Source organism: Ruditapes philippinarum, unplaced genomic scaffold, assembly GCF_026571515.1.
Source record: "Ruditapes philippinarum isolate M1 unplaced genomic scaffold, ASM2657151v2 ctg1442_1_1_1_1, whole genome shotgun sequence".
Classification (NCBI taxonomy): domain Eukaryota; kingdom Metazoa; phylum Mollusca; class Bivalvia; order Venerida; family Veneridae; genus Ruditapes; species Ruditapes philippinarum.
The window spans coordinates 87,854-111,984 of record NW_026854847.1 but is presented as its reverse complement, the minus strand read 5'-3'; the positions used below and the strand labels follow the sequence as shown (position 1 = coordinate 111,984).

The following is a 24,131-nucleotide window of genomic DNA, read 5'->3' as shown; positions in this document are numbered from 1 at the left end:
TCAATGACGGCAAGTATGAGAAAGTATTGCTGGTAGATCACATGTTCTCCTCGTTTATACCTTTTTAACAGTATTTTTCATTTGCCAAAAAATTATCGTTTGATTTGAACCTTAGTTGTGTCGTTCGATTGATATTATAAAAAGTTATCCCCGCTCAAGTATCCATATACATGTACATTATCATTAAAAGATGCCAATCTAACGTTTAAATTCAGTTTATATTTCATTTTACATAATTACAATAACAAACCATAAATTTCTCATTAATTTGCTTTCTTTTTTTAAAACAATTTACAAATTGTTACAATAGATATATATTATCATATAATTGATTGATTGCATTATTGACTGATTGATTGATTGATTGATTGATTGATTTAAATGACAAATACTGTTCAGGTTAAGATGGAAAAACAATATTTTGACCGATGTATATAAGACAAACTGTAAGAATATACAATATCGTGAATAAATGGATAAAAACGAAAGGAAAATGATGACAGTCATAAAGGAGATAAAAAGATGATTACATTTTACAGTCTAACAAGTATGCCGAAATGTTTAAAGGTGTCATGAATTCTTTAGAAGCTGTAATTGTTATCGGTTATTCTGTTTACCTACGTTTCGCTTCTTATCTTTTCGGGATTTTCTTTCGTTTCCCAAAACACTAGGACACAGAAGATTGTTATGCTACTATTTTGCAAAATAAGTAAGGATTGATAAAGTTGTGTTACACTTACTATAATCAAACCTGTCTATAACGACCATTTAAAAAATGAAACTGGTCACTTCTTTCAGTTGGTCTCTGAAAGGGAGCAATATTTATATTAATGTTTCAGCTTGTTACTTTCGATGTGGACCTTAGATGACACGTTTCTTATGGTGCGTCGCTATTTGGAGGTAACTATTTGTACAGAGTCCACTGCACATGCATTGAATTTCTATAGGGACCTAGAATAAGTTTTAGTTACGAAATATCTATTTTATTACATGGAACATTTACTGGGACATTTCTGTACTATGTACTCAATGGATAATAGGATTTTTAGTTTCTAAGGTCATAATTAACTGCGTTGTTTAACTTTAATTTTACTGATATTGATAAACTCATTCACTTAATAAATAATCGTTACACGACTTTGCCATTGCAGGTGTTTCGCATACAATCTCTAATCTTCTCCAATTTCTACATAGCAAATTAATTATCTTCTTTACCATAGTAAGTTTTTAAAAAATCGGGCGGTTCTCTTTAGTGTTCTGCGGTCTAGACCTTCTCCAAATAGCAAAATGCAATCTTCCTTATTTGATAAGAAAACACAATTTTAATCCCCAAAGTCAAGGCTAGGTTCACAGGTAAATTGATACTGGTAGCCTGCCATGGACATTCAGTAGCTTCTATTTAGTTTATAATCCATTTTTAACGCGAAAATGGCTTTTATATCCCATTTAAATTTTGTTCGCAAATAAACCTTTTTCTCAAGTTGACACAAAAATCCGGTACAAGTACTTAGAACAATATTTACCCGCCGTGACTTTATAAAAGACACACATGTTCCAATGCGATTAGTTTCCGATATTTCAACATAGACATGTTTTGAATAGCTTTCTTTAAGAATATGAAGGACCAACTTAATGTATGCTTAAGAAAACTTATGTTTATTTCAAGTTGTAAGACCGCAAAAATTCAAGTCCTTTTGACAGAAGAAGTCGATGGCAGTGTACACAAATCACTTCTAGTGTATTTTTTAAACGTGTAAACGCTTCGGTCGTAAAATGCTGCAACATGTTCGAAATTAATTTAAATCGTGCCTATTTTAGCTTTAAAAAATGCGCTATTGTTGTAGTCATGTTACAAACCGACTGAACTTTGCAAAATGCCATAAAACGTATTTCATAGTTTTAATCAGAAATAAATTAGTTTCACCTAACTTGACCCTCTTGTATGACGTCACAAGTATTTAACGTTTTAACAGTAACTCCTGGGGATAATCTGATGAGATTTGTTTCGAAGAACAAATAATGAACAGTTTTTTTTATTAGCTTATTAATTATTTAATTTACTTGTTAAACATTATGTCTGCGTTATAATTAAAAAGGTAAAATGAGTGTGCTTTTATTCGTATATAGGCAGCTTACAGCATGCTTTTAAGTATTTTTTTATCTTTTTTTGTGGTATTTATACAAACACATATAGTCGAATGAAAACTGAACAAGTGCATAACTGTGCTACGACAAAATGAGATCAGTTAATTTCTTTTATTATTGTTTAAATGGAAGCAGCATAAAGCGGTGTACCGCGCGAATGACACAATCGTAATACTTGCATTGTATAGTGATGGGTATTTATATCGATCGGGTAAATCAGACATGGTAAGGACGTATAAAAGAATAAGGACGTATAAAAAACAAGACAACAGCCGTTAATAGTAATAATAATACTTTTAATAATATACTGTGTTGACAATAGTAAACTCTCTTTTTACATAATTAAAAAAATGTAAAAAAATAACAAACAAAAACGATGTATGCCATAATGCATTTTGTTGAACAAAAATTAACAATTTCATTAAATCATTGATATGATTTTTATGATGGTTATATTAAATCGTATAGAAGTGATGTGTCGCCTATGTATGTTACTCAATAGAAGGATCAAAAGCGTCCATCATCTGATAGTGTTTCCAATAAAAAAAGATATTTCGGTCGGTCATACATATCTCTATTTTTGCATACTATATATACTGAACGAAAAACCATTTTTTAAAATAAAATTGCGTAGCAAATGGTAAAGGTTGATTTAAAAAAGATATAAATTCTTGAATCAAGGCCCGGCCCAGTTACAGAATGCTTAAATTAATTAAGACACTTATTCTAGTTAATCTTTAACATTAAAAAGAATAATAAATTCAATCTATAGTCAAGTATCAAATCGTTACAATAGAGGTGGCCACATTGAAAATAAAACTGATATAATCTAAATGGTAACATAAACGACGGAAAATAGGATAAAATAACAAAACGTTTATCCCCATTAAATAGAATCTATTCATAATTAATGATGAATTTGATTTTTAAGCCGACACATGTCCCAAGAAAATCGATTGTCTTTCGTTTAAAAGAGCTTTGATCATAGCTTTGATAAAATACAAAGTACACAGAATAACGTACACTTGTTAATTATTCAACAAATAGCTCATTTAGCTACTCCGTCAATTTGTGCGTGCTGAATTAATATCAGACAATTGCCCATCAATTTTCTAATAAAGGCGAAATTCAATTAAATCACCATTAAACGTGTCACGTCAAATTTTCGTTTTTCACGATCTTTGGAAGTCTTCACTATATGAAGGTAAGATTAGCCGCAAAGATAGTGGCCAATTTCCGCCTTATTATCACCATTATGGATTGGGGAACTACTTTTCGTTGGCTGATCAACTTAAAGAAGAAAGAATTGACCAGGTGATTGGGGGGCATCGTGAGAAAAAACCCATGTGCATGTCACGTTTTTTGTTTTTCCTTTCGTTTTAGTGATCTTTTCGCGAATCAATTATTTAAAACAACGAAGCTGTAAAAGACGAACTAATTTCGTTTTGCATTACGCATAAGAAATTAAAAAAATAAATAAAGTCATGTTGATGTGCAACAACGTCATTAACCGAATATTTACTATATTCATTGGAAACTAATTTTTTTTACAGTTTTAATGGTAACTTAATCATATATTTCACTAACCGTTGCTAAAGTTAAGTTTAAATGAATTTGATACCTAGATTTATTCGGCAATGGGAAACACTGGTTTTGAGACTTGTAGTTAAAAACTTAAAGCTTGTTAAGCTTTAAAGATAAATATGCTTTATTGCTTTGTATAAAAGGGCAGTATGACTTTGTGATTTTGTTGTAATTATCTTCAAATTGCAGTAATTTGGTACACACTTTAACACCGGAAGAATGTAAAGTTCTACCATTTAGATATTAGGCTAAACATCACATTTTGATATTATATGTGTTATTTTAGTATGGAAAATTTATCTATAACACATATCACCTATTATCGAAGTAAATTTATTCTATTTCTTGCTATTTTCACTTAAGCGCTGACTTTAGATGTAGTAATTTTAGACATACGACTTGTTAAGAAGTTTTCACGTAAAGGACTGTAAAGCCGCGGACATTCAAGATGCTACAAATCAAACTTAATTTTATGCAATCACATTTTGAAAATATAAGTGAAGAAACAAACAAACAAAACAAAAGGTTTCCGAATGATTATGTCAATGATTAATTTAAGGGTAATAATTTTCCAATGTTTAAAAACATGTTTATTATTCGGTATGAAATAACATTATTATGCCACCTAGAATTTAAAAATCTATAATATAACGTTATTATGCAGTCACGTGATAAATTATTATGCAAATGAAATAATCTTAAGGAGTATGTTAAGGTACGCAAATCAGTTCTTGATAAGGGAAATCAACATGTTGGACAGGTGTTACCTTTAAGTAATAACATAAGGATTTGATTAAAATACAGAAAAAGAAAAAAAGAAGAAAAAAATCACCTGGCAACAATTTCACAATTGCTTATCTACGCTTAAAGCTTCTTTAAGAACTGATGAGGAACTGCACCAAATTGGAACAAAACAATCTCCCTTTATAAGGGAAATACATATTATGCCATATATCTGTTACACTCGTCTAATCTATAACAATAACTTAAACACTTTGTGCTGGCTAAATGGGTCAAAAATCATTTGATTTGAACATGTCTATAAGTAGCCTCTCAATCGGTATACTTCCGATAGTTTTCCGGAAAAACAGCTCTTCAATTGTGGATCCGCTTACTGTCTTTAGCGTTGGTAATAATAACAGAAGTTTTCCGAATCTAAACGGCTGGGTGGGGTATGATGTTTGTATGTATTTGCTCAGCGTCATCTGTGCCTGGTCTTGCAAGGATGCCACCGTGTGGAAATCACGAAGTGTCTGTACATCATTTGTTGTATTTCCAGGAAGAACTATAAAGAAAATAATGTTTGAAATATGTATATAGTGTTTTATTTTCATATAGAATTTTCGTTATTTCTCTCCTGCCAAATCAACTATTCCAGTCGCTTATTTTACATTTGGAATGAAACACTTCATTAAAACACAGAATTTACTTAGAAAACGTGTACACACTCGCTAGCACAGTTCGGCCAATGCGATTATCAGAATCTGAAATAGAAAGCTTTAAAATAAAGGTAAAGATTTTTTAAATGTATATTATGGGCTTACCAGTTTTAAAAAGCACGATTCCTTTTAGACAGGCATATTCTGTGGCATCAACTTGTATGGTTTTAAATTTGGCAATAATCTCTTGTAGGGCTCGAATCTCCGTCATCAGGTTCATGACTTTCTCGCTTGTTTGCGAGTTCTCGCTGCTTAGACCTGTAACAAATAATGTTTCTAATTATATCTCCAATTTTTATTCATTCTTAAGCGAATTTTACATATACTGTACATATTATGATTTAATAATCCTACACATATTTTACATACACATGTATATGTTTTCTACCCATTCAAGTAACAACTTCACGCATACGCCGATAGGTAACACGTTCTTACACATAATGACGAATAATGTTTCTTTCAACCTTTCAATTTAAACAAATCAAGATTTATAAATATTTCACCAAATAATTAAAATTGTTCTATAAATAGATTCGCATTTATATACATGCAAGTGTCTTTCTTACTTACCAGCAGCTGCGAGTAAGGTAGGAGCATCTATGGGCATCTGAAACTGTGCGGCCCCCAGCACAAAAAGCTCCCTCCACGATTCCTCCAGCAAGGTCACTTGGTCTCGATAAGGTAAACCTAGAAACGCGGGTACGTTCTTTGTCCATTTTATACTCATGAACAAGAGTCTTGCAGCGGCTTCGCACACGGCCTCTGGATTGCTGAAGTATGACTGGATTAGCTCGTGCGGGTACTGTATGGATAGAAAAAAATGAATTGTACTATTTCTGAAGCTATCAACGAATAACATTGATATTACATACTAACATAATAGAAAAGATAAAATCGTTTGAAAAAACCCTGAACAATTTAAGGTTTTATAAGTTAGGTTCGATACTCTACAGTGTACATGACATATTTATTCCGCCAAAATGCAGTAGAATGTATAACTGATCAATTATTATTAATATTTTATAGAAAATCTTAGAAAGCAAGAGATTGGATTCTTAAGATGTAATTATTCTATTTATTTATCATTATTTATTTTTGAAAATAATATGTGTATATATATATATACCTTAGGAGTTGGTTGACAGATAAGACCTGGGGATGTTGGTGTCGGCGTCAGGGGGCTGGCTATAGGTGTCAGGGGAGAAGAGGGAGGGTCAACTGCACTGACTGTTATACCATCGTTCAGACGTTCAAATGTGTAGAAGCCGGGCATGTATGGGGACGGGAAAGGGGTGGTACCATACAGGGAATTAAGCTCGCTGGTTTCTTTCAGGTACATGGCCACTTGCCGTCTGATCGTGGAATTCCGAGGCCCTCTCTCGTGCTGCACGGCTATAAATAGAAGAAGAAAAAAGAAAAGTAAGTGAATGTATGATTTAAACTGTTTCATTTTTCTTTGGAGAGTACAAAAATAAGTCTTATACACTCAATTTGTAACCGCTTTAACATCCTTTATTATTACAAGTATATTATAACAATCACCATATCCTCGTGTATTTAACTTCGGGTCACGTGATTGCTAGACGCGAATAAAGCATTCTGGGTAAATATATGATGTTAATATGATAACATTTAAATATACTATTTAGGTTCCTTTTTACTAAAGTTCTTATTTAAATAAATAAATGACCTACTATAAAACTCTAAAGTTATAAAAAAAACATGAAATCTTAACACAAAAATCCGAATCCGTTTTATTTCGCCATAAACGTTTTAAAAAAAATTCTCACAAGTAGGCCTATATTTTTATTTTTTCATTAGATCGTAAATAATTATAAGACGTTCGTACATCACGAAAAATAGACATACATTCACGAATGTCCTTTCTTACTATAGTTACATAACCGTTTGACTTGACAGTAATTTGTTTTTTTAGATAAATGACAGTGAAACAAACGATAATTCTGTAAGACACGTGTGCCAAAGATATCAGATTTTATCACCTTGTCAGAAATTTATTAAAAATTTCAATATTTTCGATACACGGGGTTGTTATCTGTTAAATCATGAGCATGCAAATCTATTGTTGCAGTTTAGTTCACAGTTACCGTAATTATCCTAAGACTGCACATATGTCAAGTATGTCGACTTTAATGGGAACGGTTTTATAAACATGTATATTTAATTAATCTTTTCAGTTTCTTTTATGTAGTGCTATGTATATGTGCGGGGATAAGTCTTTATTAAAACGTTTACAATTCATTTGTTTTAAGGACTTAACGGTGTTATAATATAAAAAGGCCTATTCGACATTTTACGATGATTTCAGTATATCTATTTTTCAAAGAATTAACGAAAAAAATGCAACAATAAATAATGGTTTCAAATTTTCAAATGGAGTGTTCCAAATTGACAGTAGGGAAAATCCATAACATACTCAGTGCGTTAATGGTAAAGAACATAGTATAAAACATAGAAATCATATTCTTACAAATAAAACTGAACATTTTGATTTCCGATGAAATTTGAAATCATTCGATATAAAAAAAAATGTAATGAAATGTGTGCATTTATTAATGCCTGATTTATTATATACATATAATAAAATGCTAGTGATTTTTATCTTGCTAAAATAGGAGTCAATTATCAAGACATCTTAACTTTTCATTACTATCAACAAAAAACTGGAAAATTGAAAGTTTTTCCATTCACTCTTAAAGAGATTGGTTATTTATTGAGTTAGCTACGACAGTCTTAAGTTACCATTGACAATAGGGCATTGTGGGTATGACAAATTATATGACTTTGTGATTTTTGTGTAACTATTGATGAGCAAATGAGTTTGATAGTTAGCCTTTTATGGCGAAAAACGATCGGTTATAGGGTCTATTCAACGCATTTAACTATCTCTTTTTCCCGTGGCTTAATCTTTTGATCCGCGTTTACTGATAATATATACTCAAATTAAAAGTCGAGACTATGAAAATATGATTTATTTGAAAAGAATAATGACACATTCGACGTATATCATTTTTAAACAGAAAGAAAATTAATTTACATTGAAATGTATACACAAAACCGACGAAGTTCGCTCGGTAAACTCTCAATTCCGTAAGGTAAAAAATTGACGGCGATTCACAAAGACTTTCAATCTAAGAACATCGCGCAAAAATAGCGAATGACCTCTGTATTCTTTTGTCATGAACCTATCAAAAATACAAGTCGAATTTAGCTTTTGATTATTTTAGAATGTTCCCTCCGAGGATTCGGGTAGTTTTCAAAGTCAGTAATTGAGACATTAGAAAATTCTTTATATCAACAAAGGGTAGTTCAGTTCGAGTAAACATATATTTTTCCATCTCACAAAAACCGCTTTGGCGTTAAAGTCCTGGTGGTTATTGTTTCGTATTTAAACATCGTTCGATTAAGGCTCTTGACTCTAGTGTCGTGAAAGAATCAAACGCAGTTTTGACTCTTTAAAGTTACACGCCCACAAATTCACCTCAATGAGGTAATATTGTATTACACTCTACAATTTGTATTAACGTATATACCTTCTCTCGTCTTGAGTTGTTTTATTTTTCCAACTTTCTGATTCAGGCAGAAATATAAAAGTATTTCAGACCGTTAAGTATTTTTAATTGAAAAAGAGAGTACAAAAAAAATGCCGGGCTAAATATTTAATTTAAGATCCGTAGCTTTAACAACACATTAGCGGGGGATAACTCTTCTCATACATTAACCAACTACGGCACTTTGTAAATAACAATACCTTTTGCAAACAATTTCACAAGTTATACGTATTCATCAAAATTGCAATCATCCCATAAATGCATTTTAGCTGATAATATTCAAGTAAAAATTCAAGTTCGTTTCTCTAAAAATAATGTTTATTTTACATTTTACGTAAAATAATAGCAAAAAAGGGGGGACAACTTACCATCCTTATTCATTCCTGCTTCCATACATTTTTTGAGTCTGCACGCGCGGCACTGGTTCCGGTGCGTCTTATCAACGGGACAGCTAGTCTGGCCACGTGACTTGCAAATGTATTGTCGATTTCTTCTTATTGATCGCTAAAATAAGTAAGAAAATTCTATTTGCTATGGAATTTCAAAGAAGGGTGATTCCATTACACAAAATGCAGCTAGTAAAGGTTACTAAGGACTATTAAAAAAAAATACTTCGACAAGATGCCCAAAAAAAATACAAATAATAAGTTTTGTTTCTTATACATATTTTATTCCACGGCATTACTTAAACTATTAATTGATAAAAAGCTCACCTTAAAAAATCCAGCACATCTGAAATTGAAAGAAAGACATAAAATTAAAATGGAAACATTATAATAATAATAATAATAATAATAATAATAATAATAATAATAATAATAATAATAATAATAATAATGACGATGACGACGACGATAATAATAATAATAATAATAATAATAATAGTAAACAATCAGACAATCATAAATAAAAACAAAATAACATAATTAGTTTTGATGGAGACATTAGTTCTGAAATAAGTATATCATTCTTTATCCTTAACAACTTTCATTCTCGTCATAAAAGGCGATGTTTGTATATAAACAGCTTTATGTTTTGTTACAAATTTATGTTCCACCGACAGGTATTTCATATTTTATAGATAATTATTTTAGAAGGGTCCGACTTACCCATCACAAGCGTAGATCCCATAATGTTTCCCTGACGAATGATCCTGACATACTTTGCACGGTATGTCCATCAAAATACGACCTGAAATAAAACAAAATAATAACCATATAGCTTCCACAGTCATAGTAGGAGCAGACAACTCTGCACCCGCAATAAATAGCTGTTTGTTTGTTTTAGACACAGAAAATGCTCAGTAATACTTCGAGAAACAACTAAGGTTCTTGAAATCATGTGTAAAGTGTAAACCACCATTTGCATTTTGTTGGAACTCGGTCAATATTTCCTATTAGTTTGAGAGGCGAGGACCTAATCCGCGACCTCTTGATTTATAGTAAAAGTGTTCCCACTAAGGTAGAGTAACCTATTTTTGTACTCACTTTCTGCAAAGATTATACTGATATTTGATCATACGACTTTCGTTTACATACATACGCTTTCAGATACGGACTATATTTCCTTTTAAAAAAAGATAGTTTTACCACGCATCATATGTGCATTTGCAGCTTAATGTCATTGAATAGTAAATATCCTTAGAATTAAACAACTACATGTATCAGATAGATGATAATCGTTTAAAAAGGTGTTAAATGAATGATGAAAGTAAACAGAAACACACAAACAGCAAAACGCACAAAAATCGTAAAATATTACATGTATATTATTTATGAATGCTCTACCATACAGAGGCAACTTCTCACTCAACTTTCAATTCAAATGCATTTGAAATCAGTGTACTCGCCACTTATAGTGATTTTTAGAATATATTTGTTTTACACTTCCGATGTCAGTTTTACGTTTAATTGATGTATGAAAAATTGCATTACATTTTTATTCCAGCATGATTTCAAATATTATGATACTTAGCCTATTTTATGTAATATTTGTATTTAATAATGATAACCATCTTACGTAATGACATTCGTTCTAGTTTCTTGTTATATTAAGAGATTTAGTGGGCACACACTTTGATGTATCGCATGTCAAATAATTACTATATTTGACGAGGAAATTGTGAAGAAAAAAATAAATAAACCACATGCAAACATGGCGCGTACCTTGTTTGACAAACTTGCAAAAAACTGCTATGTTTCACTTGACTTGAATTCAGTATTTAATTTATCTAGCCAAACATAGAGCCTAATCAAGACTAAATGATTTAATTGTTGGTGAAAATAATACACGGTTTCCCGTGCATTTTTCTGCAAATATTTACTATATATGTGGGCTGGTGAAACATATGAGTGACTAATACAATGCAATTAAGAAAGTAATTCACCGTGCAAATTTTCTTTTAAAAATGACAGAAATATTGACCATCCTTTTTAAAGAAGATAATCAAGAAATATTGCAAGTTAAAAATGTTTGCCCGGGGGTGGTTATCATGCCGTGTCATTGCGCAATGAGACAAGGGACACTGACAAAATCTTTGACGTGATCTTTCTCCCGGTATCACATTCCGTACCGCATTAGCAGTCCGGCATTTAGCGACAATCAACTTTCAATTAGCCAGCCATCCCGGTGTTGATCCGTCAAAAATGATATTTTAACAAGACCGCATTATTCAACCATAATGTAACATCAAATAATCGCTGGTCCTAGGGTATCATTAATTAACCGTCGCTTATAAATTCAGTGTAAATATGACTTTTATAAGTGTCTTTTATGTATCGTTAAAGATTTTGGTATTCGTAGCCCACCTACAGCGATGGTTAAGAAGTAATGATTAAGTGTATTAAGAAAAGATTCCTTCCACCTAGGGGTTATATCGAGCCCCTTTAAGTGACATGAGGCATCTTTGGTATTATCTCACATTTTATAACTATCTATTGATGAAGTTAAGTATGACAAAATTGAAGATACATTTAATGCTATAGCCCTGCTAATTTTCTATTTAAGTCTATCACTTCTTTACGTTTCGCTCTTTAAATGACTGATTATAGACCGCATGATTACATAACCCTAGATAGTATTAAATTAAGGCGGTGGTTTATTTGGAAATGCAGCGTTCACTCCACCCACAGGTCTTTAGTTAGATCCTTGATGGGATTGCCAAGTGCTGCCACACTTTACAAGTGGATGTTTTCGAACGAATTTATAGATGTTGACTCAGATGGTAATCTATTTCTGCCAAAATACATTAATGATTAAAGCTTGATATTAAAATCAAAATATTCGTGTAGAATATTAAATGATGTAGCCTTTATAAAATAACGATAGCTTTAAAAGTAAATGCAAAGATTCGTTTTATTGGTAGCCTCCAAGTTTCACAAAGTTCCGATGTTGCGTGTCGTATGAATATAAACCGTCTTCAATAACTGAACATTTAACTTTATTATAATGTTCTTTTATTGTTTCGGCATAAATTTCGATTTTTCGTATTAATTATTAATGAGAACAGAAATTGGTTGCTAAATAAATTGCAATAATTTCCGCTAACTCTTTAAGATAATCAAGGACTTTCTATCATGCTACCTAAGTTATTGCCTTATCTAAATAGCCCGGATGTAACGTGCTACCATTTTACTATCAAAGCACCTGTCCCGTGCAAATTTATAACCAGTTAACGCAACCTATCGAAAACCGATCACCAGTGGTGCCGAGTCACTTATTGGCAAGTAGGCAATTCCAGCGTTTACGTCCGAAGTTCTTGCGCAATAAATTGCTGACATTTTCTCAGGTCTTTTAGCTGATTTATCGAAGAAATAGCATCCGTTAGGGAAACCGGCAATAACCAATGATGTTTAATTAAACCGAACCATATCTGAGGATGTCCAATTAATGGCAGGTGAATGCATTAGAAACAGACGGGTTTTAATTTCCTATGCGTGAGACTGAAAGACTGTGTAAAAAATGTCTTCTTAAAATAATAGATATGTTTTATAATGAAAAGACTCGTGTGAAAACGAACGCCATCTTCCGTAAGTCTAACTGCCGTCCTGTGTAAACAGTAACCCTTCCGGATACACTTTAAAAGCCAAACCTCGTTGAAAGTGAACGACCGTCGACAATTGATGGAGAAAATAAATACTGCAATAATTGCACCTATGTGGGTATACATTGTAGAGACTTTTATCTCAAAACAGCAAGCGATTTATTTTTCTCTATTCGGATACCGTCCTTTATACGTAATAACCGGCTTGTGTTTTTGCCAATTAAGCTACATTTTTTGTCTTTGAAGTGCCTTATGATGTCCCCAGCCTTAATGTAAATATATATAATTGTTTTGACGGAAATTTGCAACTGACTTTAGACTGGCGGGACTTTGATGTATCCATCTATTGTTTCCCATATCATTTTTCAGACACTTTAGATAAGAAAAAAACATTTGCATATTAATCTATACGACGCAAAATAGGCTACTATGAACAATACTAATTTTTTTTTTAAAAATCCCCAAGTGCTTCTTATATTTTTTATTATTTAACAAATATCTTATTAAAAACACAACAATCTTGTTAAACATGTTTTATTATTTTCTATTATCAACTTTTGGTTGATTTTAATTAAAATATTTCCTGAAGCCACTTGAAGTGCGCTTAAATAAGACCAATTTATCAACACGGGGTAATTGTCAGCGCACTGATATAGAAAAAGAGAGTGTGTATAAAAAATATTCAACTGTTTTTTTTAATCAAAATAATTTCCGAATCAAACAGTCGCTACTCATTATAAAGCAGATGGATTTTAATAACGCAGTCAGAAATCAAAATGACAGATTTTACTTACTCATTTATCAAAATATTTTCCAATTTTCTTAAAACTATAAAACTAATTTTTTATGCATTCCCACAATAATAATATCTTTTACCTGCGTCTCAAGCGCAGAATTTAAAATCAGCAGTAAAGTATGACAAATGACTAAACGAATAGACAAATATTTTCATAAATTATGGACCGCATTTGTTCAAAATCCTTCTAAGCTCACGTTCTGATCTTCAGACAGTACCAAATCAACTCTAGTCCGTTTTAATAAAGTCAACGCAAAGCTAAAACATTTAATAATCACCGGTAGCGACAGGGATTCACTTTGTTATTTATTCTAGATGTTCTTTATTGTTACTAAGATTCCGACTTCGTTTTCTTTTTTTGCCGTCTTAATCAAATACTTACACAGTAGACGACAACGACGTGCAAGATTAATATTCGTCAATAAGTCAAAGTAAAGCTTGTTTGATAATTTAAACAGTTGTAAAACCTTTCTAAAGAAAGACACTGGAGAGATTTCAACCATAATTCACGTACTTAATTACTGAATACAATTTCCTGGTACCGGAGTCATTTGTTTAAACCCGGGATAGGTGCACAGATTTGGATATCTTTTCTCATTTTTCATTGTATTGAAAAAAAGAATACTTTTATTTGATCATTGTAAATCTAGTAAAACGAGCGTTCTTTTTTCTCTCGCGCAAGTGTATAGTATGATAAAAGAACATGGTGTTTCAACGGGGTTACTACATTTTCTTCATTACGAAAAGCAAATTGACATAATACTTGAATAGTCACATGCTATTTGCATGTTTAAAATAGGAATCGTATTTAAAGATTTAAAGAATGTGATTTCTTTGGTAAGGTTTATTTAGTTTTGTCTATCGCAATTTGAATAGCTAAAGCTAAATTATCAAGTGAAAGTAACTGATGAACAAGGCCTAATAATTACTGAAAAGAGTAAACGGGCCAAAAAGTAAAGTATAAAAGCGTTCTCGTTCCGAATAAAACTAAAAAAAGGATCAAATATCTAAGAATTTTCCCCAATCAAGCTGTACATAAAAAAAATATTCAAATCATTAAGCGTTTTAAAAACCATAATCGCATTACATATACATGTTAACGATGCGCGACGAAACAACAGTTTATTAGAGCTAGTTTCAACAAACAAATATTTTCACAATATTTTCGATAAACATATCAAACTGACATCATTTATCTGTAAATCTGGTCTTGATTAAACAATCACCATACATTTTACACCAAAAGCAATTGCCAGATTCTGAGCAGAATTCATAACGGAATAAAACATATTTCAAAACTTCCTTAAGATACGGGATTATTATCATTATTACCTTTACTCATATGTGAAAATTATAGATTTTGAAACGTCTTAGTCAATATTTCCATCATTGACAGAGGATATTGAAAGAGTGTAGATGTGAAGTTAATTTATTGAACGAGTTGAACAAAATCATATAACGCAGCATACATTTGCATCGAATTCAATAAATTAGTATTGAGAATACGCGAATATAATATTCTTTTTTGTCTCATATCTAAAATGAGAACGATTTAAAGAGTCATTTTACGTTGACACGCCTACAGTGTAACGCTAACATGATGTTCGCGCCTTAACGCTACGTTTGCATTAAACGCAAATGACGTCACGTCAAGATGCTTTTACCCTAGTGTAATAGCACTTTTATTAAATAGGATTATTACACTCCTGTGCCATGATTTATGTGATAAAAAAGAATAAAAATCCTTATAAAAATGCTGAATAATGATTTTTGTTTTCTTGATATGATTTGTTAATAAACATTTATATAAAATACAACACCCTGGTTGTGAACGCGATACTCTGATATGTCATTTTATTATAGGATTTAGCATCATTTATAACGTCGTCCAGGGCTTATCGGGGTAATGCCCATTTAATAAACTTTTTATCACCTAGATTGACTTCAATCTGCTCGCTTATACCTGTCCATAGGGCCACAAATATTTATAAATTTGTGTCACTATTTAAACCGAGCACATAAGAATTTTGAACATAAATTAGACTTTGAATTTATGTATGAAATTTATACTTCCACTTTTGAATTTTTTGAATACGTACATATGAATCAAAATAATTACATGTTTCTATGTTTGTAAAAAGAAATAACTCGAAGATATGATAAATGTTTAAATTCCGTCATTCTGCATAGTTATATACGTGTAGTTATATCATATAGAGTCAAAACTTTAACTAAGCTAACCATTTATACAAAGATGTCTCTATTATCCAGGACCTACTTAAGACTGACTAGAATTCACCTTTCTGTTTTGAATATGATGTAAAAATATCATCATTTTCTTATATCTATACTCTATATGTATATCTTTATAAATATCTGGAAAAATAGTGATCCCTAAGAAGCATTAAAAAACAGCAAACATTCATAAAAACTGCAGACTCGGTTTGATTGGATATGTATATGAGAGATAATGAAAAAGTTCTACACCCCTAACGCCCCCAGCACCGGCTTGAGCGGTTCTCAATTCTCAACACTTAAAAGTGCTGGACTTAATGATTCCAACATTGGCATTTATACAATATGTTGGGATGTAATGATATAATGCATACTAATGAGTTTTATATATGAGGTATTTGATTTATAAAACATCTTCAGAACGTATTACATTGTATATAAAACAAACATTTATAAAGATATACTATGCTCATCCCTCGGTAAAATAATTTAATAACAGAAATTTGAAATTTATTGAAATCTATGAATTTCTTACTGAATATGTCTATTCTGAATAAAAAAAACGAATAAAGATATGTATGGGAAGCTGAGTTCCCTATCAAAGGACAAGTTAAGTTGGTATTTCTTAAAAAAAAATGCCAATTTTCTAATAGCACTATATATACATAATGTGACCACCTATAGTGTGTAGAGTTTTAAACATAACATATCTGCTATGTGTGAAGTCAAAACATGTTCATTGTATACTTACAAAGAGACTGTGTAGCAATTATCAATATTTTCAAATATCAAATTTGAGCATAGTATATCTTTAAGTAGTACACGTCATTCTCATTCTTCTAAAAAAAGAGTTCTTGAACTTGAATTCGCTGGAACCGGAAGTCTTTAGCCAGTATAGAGCCAGACCAGCCTGCACATCCTTACAGTCTAACCTAAAGCTTCTTTACTGTTGGTATCTCAATGTTTGTATTTTAATATGGAAATCCCTTAAACTTTAAATGGACTGTTCCAAATTCGAATCTGGGCAAATCCATTACGCTTATTTAGTAGAATAATGGCAAATATAGAGCTGACGTTTCACGTACTTATTCAGATATGGTCAATACCAGAATGTTGACCTTTTATAACACTAGTAATAAAAAGTACGTAGGGATAACTGTCAGAAATTTTGACAATAATCTGATATACATATATATGTTGAAACATTTGTAAGCCTGAACACTTTATATATACATCCCCAGTTAAACCTGTTATAGAATAATGTTTTAGCTTTCTTATAATATTCCATAATCATTCCTTAAATTAAAACGTATTGAAATAAGATATTTCATCAATTAAGGCAATATTTTACTATTTTCCTCAGAGGGTACTACAGGAACAAGAACTTCTTTGCACATATATAGTGCATTTTATAAACAGTTTAGTTAATTAATAAACGAAGAAATAAATGTATCCGCAGTTATGAACGAAAAGGCGTACTTTTGATAATTAATGAAATTGCATCATAAGATGTGTATATTTATATATATTTACAAAAATAAATTCTCAATTGGTTTTGAATTGATATTTTATATGGTTAAAGGATACTCAAAAGTGTAAAACAAAGCTTAAAATCAATGTTGAACGTGTTAGTATACACTTACAAAATAAGCATTTCAAACAAAATGCTATAAATTCAAGCACACAAGTATGGCGGTGACGCAATTCCTAAAAAAATGTTTCTATCCAAACTCTTAACGTACCAAATTTCGGTTCCAAGAGCTTATGATATAACAATAATAATAATTATAAAACACTATGAAAAGATGGGCCATTCTGTTTTTTTGTGTGCTTTAACCTGTATCACTTAGCTAAGAATGAATGGATTCACATCCAAAGTTATAGCAGATATAATTCTTCTTCATTTTAACAAAACGCAAAACGTTTCTTTTTTTATCTATTTCTGCCCGTGTAAATATATATTTTATATTTCATGAATCATGTTATAAAACATTTAAATTTTCGATTGATTCATCTGTACATCTGCAGGTAAATACTACTAATAAATACATTTGTATAATTAAATTAAAAAGCAGCAAACAATTGACCGAGATCATGTTGGTAATGCATAGGAAATAACAAAAAGTAACCCCAGTATTTTTTCATGTTTCATATTCAACATGGCGCGTTTGCTTTCAAATTAAACAATTACATAAAACGTACTTCTTTGATATAAAAATCGACGGTGATTTTTTTGCCGTTTTAACGTTTTTGTACCGTTTTCTACAATCCTTCATTGCTTATTTTGTTTCGTATTATATGGGATCAAAGGTCCAGTAAGTTTGAGCATGCTTTTATTTCCTCTTTTTTAAACGTTGAGCCATCATTTGCATGTTAGCAATGAGATATAGTTAAGTATTAAAGATATAGTATTTTGAATGGAAGTCAAAATACTGCTTTGTTTACATTTTGCTATATTTTTCACAAATTGTTTCACATTCAGCGCTATTTTCGTCAGCTGATATGCAGCTCACTGATTACTCACTGAACTAAATATTGCAACATTATCAAAGACATGTTTGTCCCTTCAACAGAAACAAGCAAAAAATAATTTCTGATTCTTATTGTGCCTTTAGTAGAATAACATTTGGTAAACAGTAAAGGCACAAATTTATTTCCTTGTTGTTTTTTATGATTTGATTTGAACTTGTTAAACAAGTTAATATATTGCCTGTTATTGGGGTTTGTTTGTTTATATTAATGCTATATTATTAAATAAGTTCCGCTATGAAATTTGCTATTAATCATGGATTTTGTTTTAAAGACAGGATATTAATCGAGTAAATGTTTTTTTTTTCAGTATAAACTTTATGTTTAGAACATTAGTATTTTATTAAATTGCATCAGTAAGCTTTCTAAGTATATATTTAGAAGAAATGATAAAAAATCAAGAATGCCCATGTCATCTTTGATTAAGTTTTAATATGTTAATAAAATAATCACAGGTTTAAATACAGACATAACATTCTAAGTATAAGACAGCGGGCACTGAGAATGTTCCATATGATATTCATACATTGTGTTTACCTTTTTATATTTAATTTTCTGTAACTATATTTATCACAATATAAATATAATATAATTTAAATGGTAAAATAAAAATAGTTCAAAAAACGTAATGAAAAACTTGTAATATGTTTTTAGAATTCAACGTGTTAAAAAGCCTTTAAAACACTTACTTGATTGTCCAGCCACTTTATTCATATTTGCATTACTCTATTTCGGACGTTTAATAAACACTTAAATCCAACTTTAAATCACCTTTCAACAGTTGTATGCGGTAACAGTAAAGTTAAATAAACTACTGTCAAACCACCCGTAAATATACCTAGGCTAATTGGCCAATCGGAATATAGGCAGAAGTGAAAGTAACGTTTAAAACGAAGTTAAAGTGCCATTTTCACGATTCAGTAGTTTTTACGGGTGACACCTTATATCAGCTACCCATGTAAAACGCGCGCTGATTGGTTGAACGCAGCTTCTTGTCAGGTAATTTACTTCATTGACAGTAAAAGGGGGATGGGAATTTAGCGACAAGATATAAAGACTCTTCTTTATCTGTTATAATCATGGGCGGTTTTATAAAAGTGTTTTATCACTGATCTTAACGTTAAAGTGGTATTCCTTTTTTTTGTAACTTGACAGTTTATGATGTACAAATTAAGAAGTTGTTAACAACTTTCTTTCGGAATATCTACTATGTTTTTAGTGTATCATATTTAAGCAAAACCTGATGAATAAATTGATTAAATTATAAAATGATTTTATTTTCACATATTAATTGTAGCAGAAATTTAACATATCTCATTCCAAAATATGAAATATTTTTCTATTCATTTATTTTTGTTTGTGGGTGTTTAATTATATTATCATTATGGTCGATAAAAATGAATATAAATCATCTTAGGGTGAAGAAAAGATACACAATTGATTGAATTAAATTATTAATATATAATTATATATTATACGAAACGCATGAATTTACGTTTTCAATTTCTCATTGATTAAGCATCTCGCCTCCAGATTTGTGTTAATCTTTATTTTAAAAAAATGTTGTTAAAACAATATAAACTACCCATGACTTAAATAACCAAAATATGCAAGAATGTTTTTTTTTACTCCATTAGTACCGAGGCAGAACTTTGGGGAGAAAAATAGTAAAAGATGTCTTATTCTTTCATTAAATTTTCAATTTTTCTCATGGATTTTGAATGTTTCTTACATTTCTGAAACATTTATTACATTTTCTTAGTTCTGTCTTTTTATAGATTTATTTTATACATATATAGGCGGGCCGCTTTAATAAGTGATTTTATTGGACCTTCTTTCTTCTTCCTTTCGAAAAGAGTCCAGTTCTTTTATACAGCTGTTTTTGTTTATATTAATGAGAAAATCTGATTTTAGTACATTCATCGATAATAATAGAAATATAAAATCAAAGATTTCAATGTATTAAGAATGATTTCATTAATCAGTGATTTTCAATCTGCAAATCTCTTGTGTTTTTTGGGTGATCCATTCGTCCGACCCACTAACTATTCAAACAAAAATATCTATTGAAAAAGAGAGAGAAATGTTTGAACTTAAAGGTTTATCTCATGTAATTTTGTCACTTTTCTATCCAATAATCTAACTGCAAACGGTAAAAATCTTCAATCAAAAACAGTTATTTTTACAAAGGACCTACACGTAACAAATATGCTTTGGTCTTGCTTTTTGTGTACCGTTACCAAGGCTGGAATAAACAAGAAGCTTTTCCGGCAAAAAGTAGCTGTCTTTTTTAGGTCTGATGCATGCTAAAACTGACACTATTTCTTATGTTAATCAAAATATGTCTAAGCTCTTAATATCCCATTTCTACTTTGATTTAAGATGATTCGATATTATGTCTGTTTATTTGGGCTTTGTGAAAGTTTGTTCCACTCAGTCCTATACATGTATATCTGTATTGACGGTCAGTCACCTAGCGGCTGGTTCTGGCTCTATGCAGATGCCTTTGTCCTAGTTTTCTAAATTGCTTGAAAAAAAGGGACTAACAAATGACCTTTGCCATGAAAAACAACAAAGGGGTTTGCACCAATGATCCAACCACCCTGCGCACCCGCGCAGTCTATCAGGATCCATGCGTTCTTTTAAAACAAGTGAGAAACTAATAGAAAACAGCAGGGACCCTAATCAACTGGCGGATGCGCGGGGTTTGGGACCCATGTGGTCAAAAACCATTTTTTGGGTTTTTGTCGTGAGGGGTAAAATTAATAAAAAAACAGTCTTCATACCGTCAAGTTGTTTGGGGGCGATTGTAATAATTTTGCTTTTTTTGCTTCTGAGGGATATTTTTTCCCAATATTTAATTACTCACAAAGAATTCTCGGTTTAATATAAAAAGAATAAAAACTTACTGAAATTGTCTGGACAAAGATCAGTGCCACAAAGAGCATCCAAACCCCACAACAAATAATGATCCATAGACTAAGAAATCTTTTCAAATTACACTTTCAATCGGACTTAAACCTTTAATTTTTACTTTGTTTAAACAAATGTCCTGACTTACAGGTCCATTGGACCGTGTGATTATTCATTATTGTAATGTTATACAGTTTTACTAAATACTCTATAATAAAAATATAATAAAAAGACATCAACATTTTTTTCTCCTTTTTTTCTCTTCTTTTTTTCCCAAACCCATTCATCTTTTTACAAAATTGAAACAACAATTTCGCAACAGATGAAATATGCTACATTATATAATTTGTCATTTTTTCATTCATTAAAATGGTTGAAATTTCTCTGTTCCGTGCGTATTTTCTTACACGTATTTATAAACAAAAAATGCTATATGAGTGAAATACTACATATCTTCGGTTTTTTTTTCTCTCAAAAAATGGGAGCTTTCAGTTATTCTTATAACAATGATTTAATAATTGTATGGCTATCTGATATCTATATCTCGATTTAACGGCTGAAGTCAAATTGTCAATTATTATACAATAATAAAATCATGTCAGATCTGTATCTTTATAGTAGAAAAATTCACTTTACATATGTAAACATGGAAAAGTGACATGCCACCCTGGGCTATTGATCGTAAGATGACTGTTCATAACGAATATATAACTAAATAAACAGATTTCAATTAAGAATTTTGATTAAAGAATTGTTGAGGTTAAAATAAGACTTGTGCTAGACTTGTGCTTGTTTTCTTTGTAGAAATAATTTTGAAAAGACACATTCCATACATATATGTGATACAGACTTGGAGATAAATATAGATCTTTATGGAGTCTTCCTTTTATTGCCTTTATTTCTAGACATAAAAAATAAGTAAATAAATAAATATATGAAAAGAAAAAAAAATGTTCTTCATACCGGCTAGTTGTCACACTTATTTTCTAAATATATATATTTTTTTTCATATCTAAATCGAAATTTACTTCATTTGATTTGAGATATAAAGTTTCTTGGATACACTTTATTTACCGATCTTTTTTTCAAACATCGTTTTGATAGATTTTTTTCAGGTGCTGATGACATGTTGTTATTGTTTATGAGAAAAATATTCAGAAAATTTAAAGCAAGTTAAGCTAGTGAATCCCATTTGCTCTTGCGGTCATTCTATTATTTTTTAATAGTTAAGATGTCAAAATTTATTAGATTAATCTTGATGATGACATTATTGAGGTTTTGCCACAAGTATTTCGTTATATAAATATTATGCCGATAAAGTTCCCACATCGGGTGTCAGACAAGGTGATACCCTACGGTCAAGTTTCTTCTTCATTTAACAAACCGGGCGTTAGGGATGAAGCATTGTCCATAAAAACATGATGTAGACATTATCAATTAAAGTGTCAACGAATGTAGATAACATTTTGACCTGAACACTATTGGAATAACAAACAAAAAGATCCTGCCTCACTGAAGTTTCATTCATCGGAGTGTTTTCTTAAATTCTGAACGGACGGTTATTTTACATGTATTTATAAAGCTTATTTCAGACATTTTCTTTCACATTCAGAAATACCATTTGAAATTTATCTGTCCATCTAATTTGATTTTTCACATATAATATACGTTTAATAGTTTAACGAGCATACTAAAGACTATCTGTTATATCCATCTTTCTTTATAAATGTTCTCCATTGTTGCAAATCGTTTATTCAGAATAGAGTTAGTCGGTTATTCTTTTGATTTTCCCCTTTATTTAAACATTAAAAATCCTCTCTGTTGAAGTCTTCTGAAGATTTTTTGTTATAATTATCCCCTTTTGTAAAGAAGTGACTATCAAGTTTTTCTTTAAATTAAACATTGATTTTAATACTTTCGGGACCTATTTTTTTTGGGATAATAAGGCATAAACTAATAAAAGAACACAGTTTCGATATTGTGAAATGGACGTGTGATTAATTATTTCGTTTTAAATTATATCAAATTTATTTACCCCTTTTGATTTGTTGCTTGGAGTTATCACTTTTACAAGCACCAGATGTTTCTATCCACCCGCGCGTCTATTGAAATTTTCACGCATGTTTATCTCTTAGTTTGGTCTTTAATTTTTCAAATAATTAAATTTATTTTGATTTTTGCTTTCATGTAATTCGATATTCCTTCTCAATGACTGGTTTGTCTTTTTTCCATATTAAACAATTAGCAATCGTTAAGGAAAGGCACGAATTGTCCATCGATTGGGACAATATACTCACGGAAAGCCATTGACGTTTCTACCAATTACTGCGAATCGCAATTTCATTGCGCGTTATAAAATTCCAGAAAACCTGTTGTTTTTCCCAGACATTATAAAAGTCGTGAATAGCCAATGCGTTGAGTAGATGATCGTAGTGGTGGCAAGTCTGGCAATTGTGTCTTTGATGACTGTAAATAAAATATTATCTCTATTGATTCTGTTCTATGCTTCATACTTTACTCATTAAACACATGCGAGATTTCGAGTTCCAGTTTATTGCATTCGTCACATTTTTGTTTCACAGGAATATAGTCCGTTATAGCAAGAACTGTATTTTATATCAACAATTTCCCATGAATTTGATAATTTCTCTTCAGGGGTGAATGGAAAAGTAGTAATAGTAGTAGTAGTAGTAATAAAAAATAAATAAAATAAAATAAATAAATAATTAAATAAATGAATGAATGAATAAATAAATAAATAAATTAAATAAATAAATCCTTGAAATTCAGAATTCTTCACATATTGAACTTCACGACGTTGCCATGACTTGTGTTTAAAAAAAAAACAACACATTATTAATTGTCGAATATTA

At 30.8% G+C, this 24,131-nt stretch overlaps 1 protein-coding gene across 2 annotated transcripts; it reads right to left on the bottom strand.

Moving 5' to 3' along the window:
* Positions 1 to 2,420: 2,420 nt before the first annotated feature.
* Positions 2,421 to 19,213, bottom strand: LOC132741280 (nuclear receptor subfamily 2 group E member 1-like). 2 transcript variants are annotated; one of them, XM_060729411.1, is made up of 8 exons: positions 19,035 to 19,213; positions 9,853 to 9,934; positions 9,457 to 9,475; positions 9,112 to 9,247; positions 6,298 to 6,563; positions 5,742 to 5,973; positions 5,274 to 5,426; positions 2,421 to 5,014 (listed from the first exon to the last, which is right to left on the bottom strand). In XM_060729411.1, exons 1-8 carry the CDS (start codon positions 19,057 to 19,059, stop codon positions 4,743 to 4,745), a joined length of 1,185 nt encoding a protein of 394 aa, XP_060585394.1. In that variant the 5' UTR covers positions 19,060 to 19,213; the 3' UTR covers positions 2,421 to 4,742. The 2 variants fall into 2 exon arrangements, with proteins under 2 accessions (XP_060585394.1, XP_060585395.1); XM_060729412.1 differs by lacking the exon at positions 19,035 to 19,213 and adding an exon at positions 13,580 to 13,661.
* Between the last annotated feature and the right edge of the window lie 4,918 nt (positions 19,214 to 24,131).

Bases quoted from the DNA above. Each gene is read 5' to 3' on its own strand.
- LOC132741280 (XM_060729411.1), bottom strand. From the start codon at position 19,059: ATGAATAAAGTGGCTGGACAATCAA. The intron at 5,974-6,297 runs GTATATATATAT...CTATCCATACAG, and splicing joins TCTGTCAACCAACTCCTAAG to TACCCGCACGAGCTAATCCA. The intron at 5,427-5,741 runs GTAAGTAAGAAA...TATTTGTTACAG, and splicing joins TACCTTACTCGCAGCTGCTG to GTCTAAGCAGCGAGAACTCG.